This window comes from Chrysemys picta, chromosome 3 (genome assembly GCF_011386835.1).
Source record: "Chrysemys picta bellii isolate R12L10 chromosome 3, ASM1138683v2, whole genome shotgun sequence".
NCBI classification, from domain to species: Eukaryota; Metazoa; Chordata; order Testudines; family Emydidae; genus Chrysemys; species Chrysemys picta.
Genome location: NC_088793.1, coordinates 155135536 through 155157789, shown reverse-complemented (window position 1 = coordinate 155157789; position 22254 = coordinate 155135536). Strand labels below are relative to the sequence as shown.

The window sequence follows — 22254 nt, the reverse complement described above, 5'->3', positions numbered from 1 at the left end:
AAACTACAAATTCCCTCCTCTTGGAGGAAGGATACAGACTTCAGAGGGTGTTTGGCCCTTAACACCTGGATTTCCTAGTGCAAAGTTTAACCCCATTAAGCATAGAGGGCCTTCTCAGTTAATTGAGCCTGGCAATCTGGTTGTAACTTACCTGCAATTCAAATGTTCTGATACAAGAAAAGCTGTCCAAAAGTGATTCCATTTAAGGGTCCCAGCTACACAAGAGTCAGATGGTTAACATTTTTGGACACGACCAAGGCTTTAGTCTGGTCACAGAATGATTAAGATGCAACCTGTGCTACACATTTTCACTATGTTGTAGCTGGGTCAGTAACAACTGTATAGTAATATAGAAGGCCTGTTGAATTTGAAGGGCCAGCACAGCTGACAGCTCTAGTCTTCAGCCAATGCCTTCCTGTCTCTGTAGTCCATGTGTTTGTGTTCTGTGGCCTTAGTTCAAAGCACAGCAACACTACCCTAAGCAACAGAGGTGAAAGTAACATACAGGTGTCAGAACAGACTTGGGTAAGGAGATGATTTGGGTTTTATACTTACAAGCAATTTGTTACAGTCAGTAAGAGCACTTCAGATTGTACCCAGTTCTTGACACACTACTTCCAGGTTGATGTTCAAAGAGTTTGGGGTTCAACTCAGACTTTCAAGTGCAGTTTGTGCCTCTAAAAAAAAAAAAAAATTCTAGGGTAGAATCCACAAAACTACTTAGGCACTTAAGCCCCTAGCAGGTTTGACATGAGTTCTGTCAATTGTAGTGAGGGGGACTCAAGTTCCCTCAGGCCAGCACTTATGTTTCTGCCTCAGAGCACATGCACTGCTGCCTCACTCTAAACACTCAGACACCCATCTCTCCACCCTCCTCCCTCTCCCAAGCCCAAGCCACAAACCCTGGGGAAGAGTGGGCAAGTTAAGGGGATGAACACCTAGCAGCCCAATCCAGTAGGTACTCTTAGCATACCTATCAAACTGGGTCCCATTCAAAAGCCAGAAGGGTGGTGGTGCCCCCACCTAGTAACTTTTAGCCTAGATGGGTGCCTTGACCACAGGACTGCAGAGTGTCTCCCATGTGCATACACAGTGGAACAGTCATTGGGGGAGAGAGAGAGAGAGAGGCACTGTAGTTGAGTGGTTAGGATACTTGGGAGGTGGGAGACCCCAAGTCCAGGCCCTCTGCTCCAATCACTCATTTATCCACAGGGGAACAGCCTCAATGAGAGAGATTGAAGGAGCCCCACATCAGAATATCCCATAGTGGTTAGAACACTGCCCTGAGAGGCGAGACCCCACCCCCCCAGTTCCAATCCTCTCCCCTCCCACAGGTAGAGGCAGGTGGGAATTGAACCTGGATCTCCCACATCCCCATAGAGTGCTATAACCACTATGCTAAACTTAGGGTGGACCAGGACCGCCACCACCTCCTCGAGGAGTGAGGCAGGTACCGAACTTGCTCCCACAAGAAACTACATACCCATTCATGGATAGCTAGGCACCTGCCTACACCTTGACATCCATCTCTGAGAAATGGGTAGGACTTAGCAGCTGGGCATCTCCCATTGGCTAACTTAGACCGGGAGAGTCTAGCATACTGGCTTCTAGACTGTGGATCATGTTCTTAGGCTCCCAATCCAACAAATGGAGAGACAGAGCCTAGTTGCCCAATTCAGTTTTGTAGATTGCAGTGTTGTTCCTGTGATTTCCGAGGTGCCCAACTTGCACTTCCCAAGTCCCTTTGCAGATTCCCACACCCCCTTAGTTCTTTGCAGAGGTGCAAGGCAATGAAGAGTCAGGCCTCTTGATTTCATCCTTTCAAGTGATTTAGGTGCTAGCTCAGCAAGCCCCTTAAGAATTATAATTAAGTCTAAACATATGCTTAAATTACATCAGCTTTACTGGGACACATGCCCATGCCAAAGTGCTTTGCATAATATGGCCTTGCTTTTAAGGTGAAAGGTTGCTTCCGGTACAGATTAAAGCACTGGGAAATCAAAGCCCAACCCACTTTTCTGTAAGCAGAATTTAAAAAAAGCCACCAAGTTGGAAAGCATTTTCAAACTTTATTTACAACTGTCACAGTGACAAAAAAGTAGTTTGAGGAAAAAAAAAAAAAGCTAGCTTCTCCCTGAGGCTCAAAAAAGAATTACAGAAATAGAATGTACAGACAACAGGAGTTTTACTGGAGTTCTTTGTTCTTCAAATACATTTGACAAATAGAAATACACAATACTTAAAAAGAAAAAAACAAAAGAGGGGGATGCAGACAGGAATATACCAGTCTTTACGGCAGACATTTCTCCTCAGATCTGTAGGATAAGGATTTCCATCCTTTTGCTACCCACATAGTAATCTGTTAACAAGCCTCAACATGGTGGCACAGATTGAAGACAAGTAACAGTTTAAAACATTGAGACTGGCTGGTATACAGGTGTACAAGCTCATTCCATTAGACAGCAAGACTAGAACAGATGTTCAGATACAAACAGCTGGATCCATCAGTTTAAAAATGATAACATCACTAGATCATGATGAGAGGTCAGTGATGACAAAGCATCCACCAAACCTGGGAGTGAGTATGAGACTGGTTCTTTGCTGCTAAAAAAGAAGGAAGAGACAAGCTGCATTCTACATTGCTACTAGTCAGAACAATGCAAAAAAAGTCAGTCTCCAATCCCTCAGGTCTGTCTGAAATAGTAACAGAGCTGATAAGTTATTGCCATTATGTTTAAATCACAAGCAAGACGAAGACTAAAACAATTCTGCTGATATGTTAAAAGCAATCCCCCAACCCCCACCAGCGTTTAAACTACTCATGAGGTATTAGATACAAATATATATATATATATATACACACACACACACACACGCACACACAAAGTCCAAATAGATTTTTTTTAATTGAACCAGTTATTAGTAGACAGGATGCACTGGGTTTTATCATAAGGTCTGGTTAAGGCCTTAACATTTGTCTTTCTTCCTTTAGTGTCTCCAGACTTGTTTTAAGGTGGAAACTACCAGCACTTTATTCTTAGACCTGTCAGCTCCTCAACAGATGCCTTGGGCCCCTTTGGGGCTTTTCCATAAAGTTGCTGGATTGCCACTTTCCACAAAAGTGGCAACTCAACCTGCCTTGCAATCAGTTCCCCTTGTAGACAGAGGTCAGGTAGGACAGAGACAGAACTCAGCACTGAACAAGTTGCATGGGATACCTTAGACCTTACAAACCATCTTGCCCTTTATTAAACCCTACTAATACTTTGTTACAACCAGAAGCACATCCTCTTGCCCAGAACACTCAAAAGCCATGAAATACTGTCTGAAGACAGGCATCATTTCCCTGCCCCCATCTTATCTTTTCAAGTCAGCCATTTGATTTAGGACTGCCTCTTTGATTTCAGTTCTGGCAACATTCTTCTGACTTTGTTGCATGTGGGAATTTTCAATTTCATCCATTTTTAAGCAGATGATTTCTGCAAGCATCTTGGTCTGCCAGCATTGCTAGGTCTTGGAGCTCTGGTAGAGCACTGCTGCTAACAAAGAAAACCCGAATCTAACAGTTCCCTGCAGATTCTCCCCATGCCCCTCTACTAAGCCAGTTTTGATCAGATGGTTGACCCAGCATGTTTGAGATGGAAACCATGCAGCCCCAGAATCATCTAGAAGGCAGGTGGTCCCTGCACCTTGCAAGCTTTATGCACTGTAATGAGTTTTGTCTTACTATAGCAGTCTCAGCTAGCAGGAGAGAAGCATCTTAACCACTTCTAGAACAAGATCTCAGGTAGATTTAGACATTACATGAAATTTCTTTGTTACCTCATGCTAATCATCTGCAAGATAAACAAGGACCTTGCAAAATAGATGGAGAGTAGCAGCAGAACACACTGACCCTGCCAACTGAGCTGTTCAGCATTACAAGGTTTAAATGCAGACAGAAAGAGAAGGCAAGAAAACATCTTCTGGGCAAAGACTGGGAACAGGTTTGATAGTGAACGCAAGAAATCCATTACTCCTACACATGCTTGTGTAACTTCAGGAGATGTGCAACTGGGGAATGACTAAAAGCCCCTTTGCCTCTCTATGCCACCCAGCAATTATGTCAGCAGAGCATCCATTTGTGACATGTCACCACACATTTCCCCTCCACTCCAGATACACAAACAGAAGCTTATAAGAAAGGAAAATTTGAGAGATGAAGACTCTAGTCTCATGCTTTTGTAGCCAGAGGCAGTTCCTTGCTCAACACTGCTTACATTTCTCTTTATTCCCACCCTCCCCACCACTCATTAAACAGCCTTGCTTGTTCACCATCCACCAAGGGCCTTGGAATTTCTCTGCCGCCTCTCAGTCTTAACAAAAAAATTAAAAAAAAAGTCAGATAGTGATCTTGAGAACAGCAAACATTTTTCTCTGCATGACTTCCTTCCTCAGAAGGTCTGGAGAGTGTCACATCGAGGGCTTCAGTTCTCGATACAGAGAATACGAAAAAACCTAAGATCTTGCAGGTGCAAAATTGAACTTGTCTGTCTTTTTTCTTAAGAAAAAAAGACCTTCAGAACAGGTGTGGCTCTTCCCTCAAGACAATACAATCCCTTGTATTTTTTTCAGCTGCCATTTATTGCTCTTTGTTCTCTTTCTTTGCCTCTTCACAGTTTTCTTCTTCCTCCTCCTCCTCCTCCTGGACAAGGAATTCCTCAGGTGGCCATCTCAGCTCACCGCTCTCCACGTCCCCCTCTGTTGGCTCCACCACAATGGAAGGCAGGCGGTCCTTCAGCTTACAGTAACGATCAAAGTCTGAGGGGTCAGGAAAAATCTGAAACAAAAAAAAAGGAGTACATCCATTAGAAAGAATATTTTAGTGTTTTGATATTGGCTAGCAGCTTACAGAGCATCACAACTACCAAGAGCCAAATCTCAAGAGGTCTGGTTCCAAGGGACAGAGTCAACCATACATGAAGTTCTGCAAGTTGAGGAGTTTTCAGGTTAGCTTCTCAGGAAAACTCATGAACCAGGCTGGGACCTGAAGCACCAGAATGCTGCCAAAAAAATAAACAAATACAAAAAAAAGTGGGTGGGGCAGCTATCTGAAGGATTCCAAAACTGACAGGCTGCTGGAATAAAGTTCAAGATGGACATCTCAATGCTTTCAGACACTTATATCAACTAAGCCTCCCAGAGATTCACTGCTTACCACCAATGCTCATGAATTTGCAGACAGAGCTAAAAAAGTCTTGCTATGAGAATCTGTTGTCTGCATTTCCTGCTTTTGGTCAGGCCAGAAATATTGTGAAAACAGGCTCACTATTTTAGCTCTTCTGCTTCTTGGTCTTTTTGCCTCAAGGGTTTGGACCAGCAATCTAAGACTGTTTTCTTGTTCTGAGTCAACATGGAGAAAGTGGCTCTTTACACGGTTACCTTTAAATCAGAGAACATTTCCAGGATTAGGGGACAGTATGCAGGGGTCATGGGATGAAATTTAAAGGCTAGAGTGCAGTGACATGCAAATGAGTAAAACTATTCCTGAAAATGGGTTTGTTTTTTCGGATTATCCTATAAGGCCAGTATTTTCTATTGCACTGAAAGTTCCTTAGATGCATTTCCCAGTCCTAAAGTGGATTTTGGACCTGCCGCCATCTTCCATCTGGATGCCACCCTTTGATAACCCCAGCAGACCACTCAAGCCCAAACACTGGTGCCATTGTGGTAGGAGAATGCTGGAGATGGGAGAACACCCAGATGGTTTTCTAGAGCAGACTACACTGTTAATGCTAGATGTCAATCCAGAAACTCAATCCAGGAAAAGCACCTTGCTTTTGTAGTAGTGTGTTGCAGGAGTACTTGTAGTTATGAGACCAAATGCCATGTTTACTGAACCTTCAAAGCAGGAGAGGCAAGAAAGTACTATTGCTTGTGAGCAATGCAGTGCAATTATTGTGGGTTACCAACAGACGGTCTTTAATAAACCCCAGTTCACACTGACAAGAATTTTTAGTAGGAGGAAAAAGGGACAACTGCCAACTCTGATTATCCAGTGATAATTAAGCAATTAACCATTTATCAAAAATTCCTGTCCTGTTTACAAGACTAAGCATTTACCTGGGCATCAATATAAAAAGTCTTCAAAATACAAGAAGGCAGTCACGACTGCTACTCCATTTTCCTGAGGCTTGCAGAGGAGACGAGAGTAGCGCCTCATTTAGACAGCAGTGCCTACATTTTCAGAAGCATCCACTAGTTTGGAATGCCTCAGTTTGAGAGGCAAGGCCTGTTTTTGTTTTTTTTAAAAAGCACTGAGCACTTGCAGTTCCAGTTGTAGTGGCAGATGCTCAAGTCAGAAGCCTGAGGTGTTTCATGTGAGTTTGGGAACAGCCTTCCGGGAGGAGCAAACAACCTACCTAATTTTAAGATGGAGCTTGATAAATTTATGAAAGGGACTATATGATGGTGTTGCCTGCAATGGAAGGGGACTGGACAAAATGATCCAACAAGTCCCCTTCCAGTCCTATGCTGGGCACCCACACCCAGTAGACACTCTTGGAAAATTTGGCCTAACCTCTTCAATGCATCCGAAGAAGTGGGCTGTAGTCCACGAAAGCTTATGCTCTAATAAATTTGTTAGTCTCTAAGGTGCCACAAGTACTCCTGTTCTTCTCTTCAATGGAGCTACTAGAGATATATTGTAATATGGCAGTCAATTAACCCCCTCTGCAGATCAGTTTCCATTGAGTGTTCTGTGATTCACTGCCAGCACTCAATAGCCAAAGGAAAGCATAGTTCAGATGCATCTTTGAATACTCAGGGTTTCACAGGCTTTAGCTGTGTTGTTCTTTAGATAATGGAAGACTTTTTGGGACCTAATCCCAAATTCCTGCCAGTTTAGTAGCAGTTAAATGGCTACTAAGAAGGGAGGGAGAGGAGAGATTAACTTTGGGAGACGATACTGCAGTAACAGCCTCAGTATGGCCATTAGAGACTCCCAGTCAGGAATGGATCAAAACAAAAAGCCACATTTCAGACAGGCAGCCTAGGCTAGTGGTAGACAGCAAGGCAGAGGGGTGTAATTCCAGCTCTCCTACACTGCTCCAGGGCACCTTAGCCAGGTCCTTCAGCTGCACTGCTAGGAAACTAAGGGGAGTCTAGTATGGACAAGGCCTATGAATGCTGGGACATTAACAGGGGTGTTACAGTTTGTGCTACTTGCAATTACTCATTCCCAGAGCAAGCTATACAGTAACTGGGTCTCATACGATTTAGTGGCTTCAGCGAGGTCAATCCCAGACACCCAGTCCATTGCTTAAGAGCTGTAGACAGAACTGAACTTTCAGTATTAACTCCCCAGACTTGGGATACAGAGAACCTTGACATTGTATTGTTTAGAGGGCTGCAATGGAAAGAAAGCAAATTATAGTAGGTTATATATGCTGATAATGCCACTAAAATAGCCTACACTGTAGGAAAACAGTTTAATTATTATACTGCTAACCTTTGGCTGCTATCATTTTAGCTACATTAGGTCAAATGGAGTAGTTTTGAAAATAGACTGACAGATTGGTTTTCTCAGAAGCCAAGGAGCTAGTCATTTCCTCAGAAACAAATATCCCCAAATGTGGTGTTTAGCTTTATTTTTTTTACTAGCACAATCTTATCTTGAACAGCTGCACGAGAGGCTGAACCTAAGGAGGTCAACCTTTTTTTCCACTAAGTCATGCTTTTAATCAGAGGCAGCATAAAAAAAAAAAAAGGAGATGTCACAATTACCCTTTCCAAGGGTGTGGACAGTCAATGGAAAAAAAAAAGTTTTATGAAGCCCTATTTCCTAGCATATGACAGCTAGTTCCCACAATAAGGGCAGCAAGCAAGGCTAAGGAAAAAGTTTGTCATAATAAGACTGCCATTTACATTCAGGGAACAGGTCAGGTAAATTACCCCATGCAATCTGACCCCTAGCCACTCCAAAACAAGAGGCAGATTCCCAGTCACTATACAGAAGAGACGAATCACTCCTTTACCCACCCTCCTCAGCCTGATTTTTCTGTATCATCTGAAATGCAGCATAGATGGAAATGCCCGAGGGATATCCCCCTCCAGAGCAGGAATTGGAAACAAAAAGGGAAATCTGTACTCACATAACCCACTGCAGGTTTTACATTGAGCTCATGGCACTCAAAATCCTGTCCTGGAATGCAGTGTGAATACTCACACAGTGTCGATATTAAAGCCTGTAGTTACATGCTTCACTAGAGAGTCTTGGAGTTAAAGAGCTAAGATCAGCGTGGGACAGGAGCTTTTGGCACCTTCTAACAGCCAAGAACGCTACAGAAGAGCGTTTATGATGGGCTAACTTGCCCCTGCTATCTACATACGACTGCATACAACTTTGAATATGTAATCACAGCAACTGCGGTCACTGAATCACAGCTTTAGAAGCCAAGGCCCGTCTAAGCGTTATGCAAAGAGCTCTGTGACACATCTTTGCAGGATGCAGAGGGCAAGGAATAGGTTTGCTGCCCTAACTATGACATGCAGCATACTTAGCCTGGATTTGAGAAGCAGGGCCGGCTCCAGGGTTTTGGCCGCCCCAGCAGCCAACCAAAAAAAAAAAAAAAGCCGCGATCATGATCTGCGGCGGCAATTCCGCGGGAGGTCCTTCGCTCTGAGCAGGAGTGAGGGACCGTCTGCCAAATTGCGGCCGAACAGCTGGACGTGCCACCCCTCTCCGAAGTGGCCTCCCCAAGCACCTGCTTGGTAAGCTGGTGCCTGGAGCTGGCCCTGTTGAGAAGGCAGTGGTTGACAAGCTTTGTTCAGAGGTCTTCTGGCAATCCCATTCTGTTCTGCAGTAGATTCAGCTCCAGCTCAGGTACATGCAAACTTGAGTTCTCACCTTTTGCCTAGAAGGTGAACTGAAAGGCAATACCAGAAATTGAAGCCCCAAACTGAAGGTCATCCACAAGACCCAAAAGTGACTTCTAGATTGAGAGCTTGGCACCGAGAATGGAAAATATTTAACACCCCTGGAAAGGCAGATGGTGCCAGAGCCCTTTCCCAGTACCCCAGAGCAGAGGAGCTTTGCCATAATTAAGCTAACCAACCTTTGGCTGCTAGCTTCTCGCAGTTCTCCTGCACGAAGCTGAGAAATGCTAATAAGGAAACCAGATACTACTGGACAGTGAGATGCAGTGTAGTTAACTGTACACGATGGGCTAATTATTGTCAGTACAAAACGAGACAGCAGTAGCACTAACATCCTGCTTTCTGGGAAGGGGATGGGAGACTTGGAAGGATCACAACATTAGATACAGAGGACCCATATTCCAGTCAAAGTTGCACTGGTATAAATCCAGAGCAACATCCATTGACTTAAAGGAAGTTAACTTCAAATGGACTCTGGTGTAACAGATCAGACTCCAGCCCCGGGTTCTTTTCTTCCCCAGACACCCAGAAAATTGCTGTAAGTAATACTGCACTGGTGGGAGAATACAGCTCCCTCCAGATACGAAAGATATTCCCAAATGAAGCCAGTTGCTGCCTTGGTCAGAGCCCTACATGCCTAGCTACCTAGGTCATTGTATCAGTATTGACACAAGTTCTAGGAAACTTATGTTCTGACATTAGTACTTTAGACTGGGTTTTCTGCTATGACAGTAGTACAGGATATTCCACTGGATGCAGACTGATGGAATTCAAAAGGTGCTTTAGCCTCTTTAGTACTCAAAATGTACCTGTATAGAGACAACATACAGATACTACCATCCTTAGAGGTAGAGTCATGATACTAGACGCTAGAGGTTCTTGAAGAAGCCTGAGACCAACTACATCTTATTTCAGACCTGAATGGAGGGTTGTCAAGGGGAAAAATAAAGTTAACAACCCACTCCCACCCCCAGAAGCAGAACACAATACCCTTCCAAGAGGCAGGACAAAAGTTCACATTAAAGAGAAAGATAATCCAGAGGGGCATGTCAGTGGTAAGAAATGCTGGGGCACCAGTTACTACCAGGACTACTCAGGATAGCGTAGACAAGTGTTCAGACTGATGAAGAGTAGTAAGGAAAGCCGCGTTTGTGTGCGACATTTCCAATCAGGAGAATGGATCTTCCCTTACAAAAGTTTCATAGGAGAGGGTAAGAAATTCTGCATGGAGGTTTTGTGATCAGATGGTCCCTTTATCATCCTGGGTTTCAGTTTAATGCTGTTCCTTGGTTTACAATAAAGAGAGTTATCTGTAGTCCTCATAATTCCATCTCTAGCCTTTTTAGCTCGGATCACATTCATTAACATTTGAAGCACTATTGCGCTCCTAGGCCTAAGCATTTAGCCTGATCTATGCACTAGACATGTGTCAGCACATGCCCGTGCAACTTCCTGAGCCACTGTCTGTAATGTAACAGGTGAAGTTATTTCATCCAGGCTTTCATTTTGTACAGTGGAATCACTTCAGAGGACAGTTTTACACAGTGCATAGATGTCAGTTCCAATGCAGGACTGCCTCAGTACACATATGGCCCTCCTTATTTAAGTTAATATAAAGGCATCTTCTAAGATACAAGAGGTGAATATGAAGGCATAGTAAGTTCCCCATTAGCCATCAGGTTGGCAATACATGTGTCTTTGTCCATGTGTTACAATCTCTCATGTCTGAATCGTTACACATCAGGTTTCAGCAGCATCAGTTCAACTCCACTGAAGTCAGTGGAGTTACAGATTGGCATGTTACTATATGGAATTAGTTGCAACACCCAATAATGTCTTTTCCTATTGAAAAAAATCAACTTTGTTCCAGCAGAACAAAAAAAAAAAAAAAAGAGGAGTGGCTTCATGGGCAGACGATGCTGTGAAGTCTTCGTCTCAAGGAGGGGAGGAAACCTCCAAGTTTCTGCCACGTGTGTGAGGGTTACACATGTCAGACAGATCAGATCCCTAGCCAGTGCTAGGATCCCAGCATGAGAATACCATGATTTAGGTGTTTGAGCTTCCCAGGTCCACCAGAGCAGGGCTGATGTGACTAAGCCAGCTCACTCATTGCATGCCTACCCCATTTAGAAATCAGTCACCTGTCCAGGGCAGTTAGTCCACAGCAAAGAATTCTTGGCTCAGAGTTTGGCATACACTGCTTGCTCAGTACAGCTGCCTCAGGCTTCAAGATGTTTTTACTGTGCTCAACCTCAGCTACCAGTCCAAGAAATTAAGAGCGATTCAGGTCAAGGCGCTGTTTTGACAACACTGCAGCAGAAATGATTAATTTAGTCTTGAGAGCCTTGTTCTCACCCACATCATTTGTGCTGCTGTGGAATGACATTAGAAGGGGAGCCAGCAGAGAGTGGCTAGGTGTTTTCAGATAACGGGCCTCTCTCAGGGCTGGTGGAGGCACAAAGAGAGAGGAAAAAAAGGGGTCACCATACATTAGCTCCAACTGGCTAGGAAGAGACAGGACTTGCACAAGGCTGACGGACTGGAAATGAATGAAACTTTTCATGTGCACATTTGTCTCTGTAGGAGGGGCCTCTTGCTCCATCAGCTGCATTTGAATGAATTACTGTGTTAATGTTCCCATAGGAATTATGGGACAGCCATTAGAGATCCAAAAATAGCTCTTCACTGCAGTCACAAGACCCAGTCTGACTTCATTTTTTCAGATATATTTTGTCCAGGCGTCCCATAGGATACATTTTTATTGTGCCAGACTCCTGCTCGGCTTGTACCATCTGCTTCTATTTTGGCCCTTCAAACCTGGTGGCTGAGCCCTCTTCCTGGGAGCTAACAGAGCCTTGGTTGTAGGTACTGTATTAATAAAAGCTTTGTCCAACAAGGAAAGAGTTTTAAGTGCATTAGCTTAAAGTCTCCAAGACTGTCTATTGGTTGCATTTAAGTATAGTTCCATGCTAGCTATCATTAAAGCAAATGAACAGAAAGTTGAGGGTGGAGATGTGTTTGTGTACATAAAATTGCATTTAGGCCAATGTGAGTACAACAGTACATGCAAAGTAGGTACTGTATATAGACTTCTGCAAGAAGAATGCTTGCTTCAACCTTCTAGAAGTCAAGCCTTCACATTGCTACTTTAAGAGCAAATGTACCATGATACGTTCATTTTCCTGACATGCACTGGACTCATGAGGTACACAAGTTCAGTTGAATATCTAGACAGAACTAAGAGTCTATTGCCTGGAGTAGGAAGACATCAGTGTTTTAAGTTTACAGACCACAACAGCTGGTGGGGAACAGAGTCAGGAATCTTACAATAAAGTTTAGAAATCACTGGTTAATCTTTCCTGCAAAGTTCTGCTGAACTCTATGTTTACATTCTCTTAGTACAGAGCCTTTTATAGCTGGATATCCAGACTGTTTTCCAGTGATCATGAGAGCATTTCAAAACAGAGCTGAGTACCAAATCTATGCTCACTTACTTTAGGATAGAGGTTTTGATTTAAGGGCACTAAAATCTTGCAAGTTAGTTCATGAGCTTTCTACTGTTAAGGGCCACCTTCTGAAGAACAGTCCCCTTCTAGGAGCAGGATCCAACTAGGGACCAGTTTGAATGCTCAGGGATCTAGAGACCCATGGTTAGATTTAAAATTTCATGTCAAGTTCATCTCCACCACAATCCAAAACTAAGTTGAACATTGGTACAGAAGAGTCATGTTGAAATTAAGGGACTGCCTGTCCACTGTCCAAGAAAATACTAATAAAGCAACAGAGTTCCAATTCTGGTTTTACAAGTCCTTGCCTCTTATATCCAAGTGCTGTGGTTCTTCTAATTGGAATTCAACTCTGCAGGACAGATGGAAGATTTTGTAGCTTAGAATAATGTGGCTTGTATTGCAGGAGCATTCATGCTTCATTAGCCCTGTCCACTTGTAAAATACTAAGCTCAGGCACTCAATAGACTAGTGTACAATTTCCCATATAGAAAATCTTTCACAATCTGCAGGAGGGGTAGGTCAGCAGTGCCAGTCACAGAAAGCAGTAAGCTACTGGTTTTGTTTGCATCCTGTTAGAGGGGTTTCCTCTTTCATTGTCAGTGTTTGATTTTACTTTAAACTGTACAAGGCAGTTTAATTTTCTATCACTGTTCATATTTAGTAATCCATACCACAATATGACAAATAGTTTCCATCCCAGTGCATTAGTCGGAGGACTACAGTCTAGACCTTCATTCCCCACTGTAGCCCAGTTTACAGACAATGTAAACAAGTGTTGTCCTTTGTACATTGTTCATATAACAATTTGCTTCTGAAGATTGCCAGCATGTGGTTAGTGTCCTACTAAAAAGGTGACCACCCACTTCTTTCACTCCACCCAGCCAGCCAAAGACTGTAGGGTAACAGAGGGAGAAAGTAGCTTCTTACAGTCAACTAGGCTGTCAGTTAGGCCAAGCAAGTGTAGACAGAACAATAAGAAGCTTGCGGGTATTTGAATAGGACCAGACCCACTACAGAGAAGCAAGAGTGCTGAGAGCCAATAACACTTTGCAGATACAGTAATTTGCAAAACTTAGTACTAAATGCAACTTGCAAATGTTAATGGAACTCCCAGCAACTTGAATGCTGCAACCAATCAGTTTGCCCTCCAATGTTAGGGTCTAAACAAACATTTACTGCAGGTCTGCACTACAAACCTGCATCGGCCGATGCAGCGCTTCGGATGAAGACACTTGAAGTTGACAGGAGATTGCTCTCCAGTCAGCTTAATGCCAACTCCGCAAGAGGCAGTAGCTATGTCGATGGGAGAAGCTCTCCTGCTGAGACAATCCTGTCTATATGGGAGTTAGGTCAGTATAAAGGACATCACTCAAGGATGTGGGGTTTTTTTTACACCCTGGAGCCACAGTTATACTGAAATAAATGTGGAGTGTAGACCTGGTCCTAGTATCGAACGCTGGAAAAACCCAGCTCACGCAATATAGTTAGGACAAGCAGGGCACCTAGATTCTGACTAGTTCTGTCCATACAGATCTGGAGGTTTTGGAGTTTAAGAGGAGCCTAGAAGAAGGGAGTTATGGGCCTAACTGGATTATATGGTGTTTCCTGCGGTGACCTATTAACACCATTATTGCAGAGGCTGGTTGTGCGCTTTCATGATGAAGCAGAGTTTGAGGACTCTTCTTGTTGAAGTGTACCCACTCTCTAGAAGCCCCAACTCACTCATGAGCATCCTTACAACCTTTAGAGCCACTCAAACAGCTATTTCACATGCAGCCATGTAAACAGAGCACAGCATGTGGAACCAGAGTTTTTTGGATCAAATACACCACATTTTCCCTGTCCAGAGGGTTTGTTTAGGTTGGATCTAACATGTTGATGCACTCTTTATGCTAGTATATTTAAGGCCCTTTTAAAGAGCTAGGCATGCAACGGTGCACCAATTTGCATGCATACCTAAAACCTACACATACAGTTGCTGTAATAGCATCTGCAAGTGGAAATATATAAAATATAAAAAACTGCCCTGTTCTGCACAGATCAGGCATACACATAAACCAGCCACTTGCACGCACAAGTTCTCATATCAGACTTTAATAGTATGTCTCCCACAAGGTAGTTAAAGGGTGGAAGTCTCCATTTCAGAGGACTGGGAAGGTACAATTACTCAAATGCTCATTCTTTGCATATCTCAGGCGATGTAGAAAATGGATTGAGACAAGCATTGAAATGTTGGTTAATCAATAGGCAAATATCAAAAGATATACAACAGCTCTCCACATCCAGCAATATTGTTTTAATGGCCCATAGAGCTAGTCACTAGAGCTGGTTGAAAGTTTTGTCAAAAGTTTCTCATCTGAAGATGCTGCTTAAGCTGAACCAAAACATTTTGCAAAATTATATCAATTTTAATGAAAATCTTTGTTTTGAAAAAAAAAAAAAAAAACATTTTCAGAAACAGTAAAACACAATGTTATTTTTGGAAAGAAAGTTTAGATTTTCCATAGCAAAGTAGTTTCATTTTAAAAATTTGCTTTATTTTCAAAAATAAAATTTAGAACCCTGTCATTTGGAGGGTGTTAAAAAAACCACAAACACACACACCACAAACACTTTACTATTTTAGCTTTTGCAATTTTTGTGGGATGGAAAAAAAATCCAGTTTCTAGCTAATTCCACTAACCAGTCATTTTAAGTTATATCCTCCTACCAAAGGTTCTTCAAGTGCCAGAAGCTTATACCACTGAGTATGAAGATTAAGGTTTTGTGGGGAGAATGGGGAAATAGACTGTCTCATATGGCACATGGCAAACAGTTTAAAATAGCCTGATTTGTGCAGTATAAACAAAGAATTATCTTAAAAGACTGAAGTGCCACAAACAACTCCTCCCATCTGCTCTAGGCAGACTGCTTGTGGGCCAAGTTGCAGATCTGTCAAAAGAAACTCCAGGGTTAGATTGTCCACTAGGGCTAACTTCCCCCTGACATAGCCCATCCCCAAGAATGCTACATGATCAGGATTATGTAAAAAACCAAACAAACAGAGAGGTACTTGGTTAATACAATCAGATATTAAGATGGAAATTAAATTTAGACAAATTGCTCCTGCCAAGCCAACATTCTAGACCATTGACTTGTTCTCACTACAGCAAGATTTATTATCTCAGATTATGGAAAGGCTAGAAATTTGCAACCTAGCTTGGACAGTTCCATAGTTGACTATTACCTAACCAGCCAACTATGCTGTCCGGTCAACAGAAAGCTTACCTGATATGATAGGCCATCCTTGCGGGGACTTAGCCCAATTTCATCCATAGATGTAGTATTCATCATCACTTCAGTCATTTCAGCTGATCTCAGATAATCAGGGCTGGAAACAAAGAAAGATACTTTTTCAGCTCTCATGGAGCCATTAGATCACTACGGTCCTTGAACAAGATTATGTGGTATCTAAAAACTAAAGCTTTATACGGCTGCAGAGCTAGTCACAGATAAGAACCAAAATGCTAAACCACTAAATCCTATTTCTGTTCTTCCCCCATCCCCTTCTTTGTAAGGGAATCAAAAATTATTCACCTAAAGAATCAGTACATATCATGACCCAAAAAGTAGTTTGCAGGATCTCACTTCGAGCAATACAAGATTTCACCAAGACTGATTAAAATTTAACTCCACTTCCTCCAACTTTACCCTCGAGTGTAGGTTAAAAAAACCCAAACCAAGCACTAGCACTTACTGTTTTTTTCCCCCCACAGCTTTAAAAACTAATCAGTTTTAACTCCTACGACTTATTTTACTACTTCAGGGATTTCCACACCAGTTGAGTATGAGATATGCCAATTGTAGCTCTGCTTTTGCAGTCATAATGAAGTTTCCAGCTCGACAATTTGAGAAAGTCAAGTTGATTTTCACAGCTTGTAGTTCCTCTATTTTACATTATGCTATTGCTTAAGCCTATTTATAACCACAGTACTTTGTATTTGCACACACAAGCCAACTCACATTTGTCACCAAAATATTGACTATCCCTTGCACCTTGCTCCTATGAAGTCACTTGAGACAAGTTCACATTGCCCTTCTAATGCCACTCCAGCTTACTATGCATGAAACAGCACAATGAGGGCTTTCAAAAGCATCCCAAAGCACAAGATACACAGGTAAGCAGATATATAATGATAAGCACAGACAAAGGCTTTGTTTACAGTGGCAAAGTGAGACCATATGATGCACCAGCTCTTATAAGTAGCAGCGGTGGAAGCTGTAGCATTAGAGTTGATGCATGTTTCATTATGTCAGATACCCCACTCAGGCATAACAACTTGTGGAGCCACATCATTGTCTGTGTCACCTATCAGGTAACTGGCAGAGAGCTGGAAAAAGAGTGTTCTTTTCCAAGCTCTCACTAAGTGGTACATCAAGAACCTTGCTGATGGGAGATCTCGGCAAGTGCACTGCAGTTTAGTATACAAACTCCCTAGCCTAAGCTAATAGTAGTTTGTGTACTTCCTATCCTCTGCTGCAACATACTGGGAGTGAGAAGTTACATAGAGCCATTTGTTTGATGAGCTGGAGCTCTCTATTTTCCAACTCTAGATGGGTTAAAAAGGATACTAGTACATCAGCACAGGATTAGTAAAAACAAAGGTTTTTGCAAAATCCAGTATCTACATGCATGTTTCTAGGACTGTCTTCTATTGTACTTAAAAATCACATTTGCCTGCAACCATCCCCCAAAAGCGTTTGCAATCCAAACTATTGCATGAGCTACAGAGTCTATTTTCATCAAGGGAATCGAAATAAAGGAAGTGAACAAGAATGTTGTTGAAATGTAGTCAGATGTTTAGATCCCTCAGCTCTAATAATACAAGGTATTAACAGGGGAGGAAGGCTGCTTAATCCAGTGTCCTTTTACAACTCCCAGAAGCAATGTTAAGGATATTAAACAGGGTGATTTTTAATTTGGAAAGAAAGGTTAGAGGTGCAGCGTAAGTTCCAGTGTTATAACCTGAGCAACCCTTCTATCTTCCATTCAGCTCAAATGGAAGATAAGCAAGAAAGTCATAAGCAACTGAAAAGAGGGGTTTTAGGGCCTCAATTTTAGCTGCCCCATGGCTACCTGGCAATAATAAAGAAAGGTGACAAGCTCACCAAAGTTCCCAAGCAATCTGCTTTAACATGTAGCTCTAGTCCAGGGCTATTCCAATTTCAGTCCTCAGATGGACTTGCACACATTGTTCAAAGGATGCACTTGAAAAGGAGTGTACAGGCAATAAGGGAGCCTGGCCCAGCCTGTGCCCACCGTTATATAGGTGTAAATCCAGAGGAACAGGCAGTGATACCAATGGGCTAAATTCATCCCAGGAGTAACTGCTGAATTCAGTTGCTTACTCGGATATAACAGAGCTCAGTCTGGCCTTCTGAAGTTATTGGGGTAGGAATGGGAGGGGGGGAGGATGCAAGGCAACGGGAAGGCTGCTACACCATCTCCCTAAGGAAGGAAGTTGGGGTTAGGATAAGCAGCTGCAGCCAAGCGGTTTGCCTGGTCAGTTTCCCCAGCTGACCTGATCGCCTCTGCCTTGGCTGCTGGTCCCAGCGCCTGATAGTGCTCAGGCGCAGCGCAAGAAGGATGGTAACCGGGTGCGAGATTGCAAGCCGCCTAGCAAGTTCCAGCTGCTCGACAAACACACCCGGAAAGTATTTCCGCCCGCCTTCCCCGGCATGATCCCTGCACAGTCCCGCCCGCTCTCTTCTCCCAAGCCAGGGAGAGGATAAAGAGGCGCTTACGAGTCACCGCAAGGGGGGAGGGAGGTGAAAGGATGGGACACTGCAGCCGCTACAGCAGGAGATCAACGGCAGCCAGATCGCTTCTGCAACACCCCTTCCCCTCCAACTCGCCAGCGGGGCTCAGGCCACTGCTAGCGCCTGTTGCAGCTTCCCCAGGGCAGCCTCACAGACTCCCAAGGTGAATAAAAACCCTCTCTCCGGCACAAGGCTTTGCAGCCCTGGCGGCAGCTCACGCATCCACTCGCAAGTGGGCTTCCGAACCAACCCACCCGCCCCCCCCAAGCACAATCTCCAGGACCCACTAGATTTTCGGAACTGGGGCGGGTAGGTGAAGATCTGGGCACGTTTTCTAGCAAACCTCCCCCAGCCCCTCTGCACGCTTTACTGCAGCCTCCAAGCTCACTTCCTTTGTTTCCATTCCCTCACACCTCCCCCCTCTCCCGTCACAACCTTGACTGTGACTTCTGCCTGCAAAGCCATTGCAGGACGAATATCACCCCCCACCTCCCCTTCAAAAGTTACCCCAGGCACAGCCAAAGCCTTAACCAGCTCCCAGCCCGCCAACCACCCCCGGGGAACCCGCAAGAGGGTACTCACCAGTGAATGGGAAAAAATACAGACATGAAGTCCTACCACAAAGGCTGACAAGCGTCTTTGGGATGCAAAAACGGGGAGCAAAGGAGTCCAGTGGTTTTCCCTGAGAGCAGTGAGAGATGGCCGGGGGCACAGCAGCCCAGCGGGGAGGCTACGCGCTGATCGGCTTTTAACCCCAAATGACACACTGCTAGCTATCACTACAGCCCTAAGCCGCACCAGCAACCCGGGAAGGCGCTTATATAGAAGAAGGGGCGTGGCTTTGTCCAGAGCGCCCGCCTCCTCCTGTGGATGACGTCACCAAAATCATGAATGGTTTCGTGCTTCCAGCCCGCGGCGAGCAGCCGCTCTGGGAGCCGGGCTGGCGAGCGCCGATTGGACACAGCTGGGCTTCGCTGCCATGGCATCACCGGGGCTCGGGCTGCTGCAGGTTGTTATCCAGCCCAGCTCTCGCTCGGGACGCGACCGAGCCCCTCTCGCCTGGGCTGCGTTTCCAAGCGGGCGGTGGGTGTTTGGGTTTGCACAGAAATGAGAGATCAGGGAGGCTCCGCATTTGCTAAGAGCTTTGGTAGTGAGTCTGCACGAGACGTTTACACGCTCACTCCTTTTAAAAAAACAAAACCCATTCATTGAAACTGTGACTGGCAGCACAGGCCCACGAGCTAGTCAAGCACAGCTCCCTCATCTCTGTCACATCCACCCGCCTGGCTCTCACCAGACTGAGCTGTTAGTACCAATCACAGCAGCCACTCCTCCCCCTTTCAGATTTCTGCCTTACTCCCCTGTTTTCTTTACCTTGCTGCCTCCAAGTGTACGCTGAAGAGAAGAGAGCACCATTGGTTTCTATTTTGGGCTGCCTAATCTGGATAGGAGCAAGGTTTAAAATAATCCATGGGAAGGTGGGAGGAGGAAGAGCTGCATGATCACAAGTTGCCTTGCTGAGTTTTTGTTTTTTTTCACCCTTGCTGTTCATGTTGGATCTTATTTTTAATGTGTTATGCTTCTTTGTTGGAGGAAGGAATAGTTTCTAGTGCTGGGTTTTTTCCACTCGACGTCAATGGCACTCCCTCACTCATACACACACAAACACAAAGGTTGGGCCAGACTCTGCTCTCAGTTACCTGGGTATAAATCCACAGACGCTAATCTGTTAGTCTTTAAGGTGCCACCAGACTCCTTGTTGTTTTTGTAGACGCTAATAGAGTTGCTCTGCGTTTACACCAGTGTGCTGAGAGTAGCATCTGCCCACTAGTTTCCAGTAGCAATGACTGTTTTTAGGTAACAGAAGTAACAAAAATCTGAGGTAGGGTTGACACTCTGTCCTTAACACCTCATCTCACTTTAGGTGAAATTCACCCTCAAACAGAGGGCCATCATATTGCCTGTGCACCACTTAATCTCCCTCGAACCATAAATGGAGGAATTAAATGGGATTGAAGTGGCTCTACATGGGGTGAATTTTACCCCGAGTGCCTAGACACCACTATTTGCCTTATGTAAAACCACATATTGCTGGAGACCTCTGGGATGCTTAGGCAAATTGGGGTGAGATGAGAATACCGTGTGAACCCCAACTTTGAATTTCCTTGCCGCTTTCAGGTTAAGTTAGAGAGATACGGACACTGATCCATTGGGTTTCTCCCAGCTCTATTGATACTGCCTTCCCTGCACCTCCCAAAAAAAGAGACAGAGAGAGAGAGAGAAACGATCTCTAACTGATCTCTCAAATCCTGTTGGGGAGGATTCTCTTGTTGGCGGATTACCTACAAGATAGACAGGGTATGCATGAGTGTCTGCGCAGGCAAAGATTGATTTGTGAAACTTTTAACAGGAGGGCATTGAGCAGGAAACCACACAATGGTCTCAAAACTCCCAAATGAGGCAAATAATGCCAAGCCATATTTAGCAAACAAGAATACAACCACAGCAAAATACAGGAGGAGGGGGAAAATACATTGCCTGCCTGGGAAAATTATAGAAACATTAGAACAAGGTAACAGATAGTTTAGGTGAACGGGTAAATTTCCCCAACTTTCCTCTTAAAATTAAATCACTGGGGATGAAAGTCATCCCTGGGCAGAGTGCCCCAAAAGGCCTGTGTGCCTTAAAAATTTAATTTAAACCCTAAACTGTGTGCACAAACTAATCCCACACACTAAAAATCCTTAGGAAACAGCTGAGCAAAAATAAATCACAAGGGATACAGAGTAGCAGCTACTATGTGGGTCAAATCAGACGTAGATGCCTGCGAAGTACTACCATCAGTCATTAGTCAGGCTGGGCTGCTGAGACTACCAATTTATGCAACATGTTTTTACTGTTACCCTCCCTTCCTATCCTCCATCTCCCTGTCCATCTGCTTCAGGCTTTTTTATGTCTTCTTGTAATCCTGGAGCTCACAGCCTAGGGCAGGAACTGTCTTTATTTTACCTACTTGTACAACACCTAGCACTAGACTCTGATCCTCGAGTTGGTGCGTTAGTTGCTACCATAATACAAATAAGAAAGACAGACAAAAAGAAAGTTGGTTACTAAACAGCACTCACAAATATCACCTACGGAACTGTTTTGCCTGCAACAGGCACCCAGATACTGTGCTGACAACACCAGCGTGGTATAAATTCTCAGACAGGGAGCCAGCTTTGTGCCAGCAAAATGGGTAATTGTGCGCATAAATATGAATGGTGCTTGTAGTAGTTACCGATATTGCTCCTTCAGATACATGTTATGCAGGAAAAACAGCTGCTCATACAAAAGCTTAAATAGGTATGTGTTAAACTCTAATCTTTGAAAGCTGAGTTTAAAACCAAATTTTGCCCCACCCATTCAACCCCCAAACCATAGGTGTGCGTGTTTTCCACTGAGCCTGTCGAACAGCTGAATCGCCTAGTTTAATATTGTATAATGGGGAGGTGGTCTTTTTGCATCAGGAGCCATCAGTCTCTCCTTTGTGCCAGGTTAAAGTAAATCACAAGAACCTGATCAAACCTTCCCAAACAGATTTAAGTTCTGGTGGGTGAAAAATCACCCCTGTGCAAAAGGGTAGCACTAGGCTTAACTTGATTAAATGGGACTTAAGCAGTGCATAGGCCTGATGCTGCCTGTCTCCACCAATGTTAATTTCACCCTGAAGTGAATATAATCAGTTTAACCTCCATCACCCCCCGCAGAACATATGGACACCAGTGAAGGCCAGCAATAGGAATCTGACTGATTTCATGAACAATGAATAAGACTTTGGGCCGTTTGTTTCTTAAATGTTGGAGCCAGTGAGTCGAGCAGATAGGTAAAAAGGCAAACAGTTCTCTCCAGCAGAGCTAAAACAATCAAAAGGTCTGATCTGATTATGCAAGCAGCGCAGGTGAGCAATTCCCATTCAAATCAATGGTGCTCAGGATCAGGCCCACACTTCAATTGCTCCTAACCAAATAGTCAATAGTCACTGACTTTG

The 22254-nt window shown here is 44.0% G+C and overlaps 1 protein-coding gene across 1 annotated transcript; it reads right to left on the bottom strand.

The window, feature by feature from the left end:
* Positions 1–2049: 2049 nt before the first annotated feature.
* LBH (LBH regulator of WNT signaling pathway) lies at positions 2050–19031 on the bottom strand. The gene is made up of 3 exons (XM_005289544.4): positions 18807–19031; positions 15693–15795; positions 2050–4819 (listed from the first exon to the last, which is right to left on the bottom strand). Exons 1-3 carry the CDS (start codon positions 18830–18832, stop codon positions 4622–4624), a joined length of 327 nt encoding a protein of 108 aa, XP_005289601.1. The 5' UTR covers positions 18833–19031; the 3' UTR covers positions 2050–4621.
* Positions 19032–22254: the final 3223 nt, after the last annotated feature.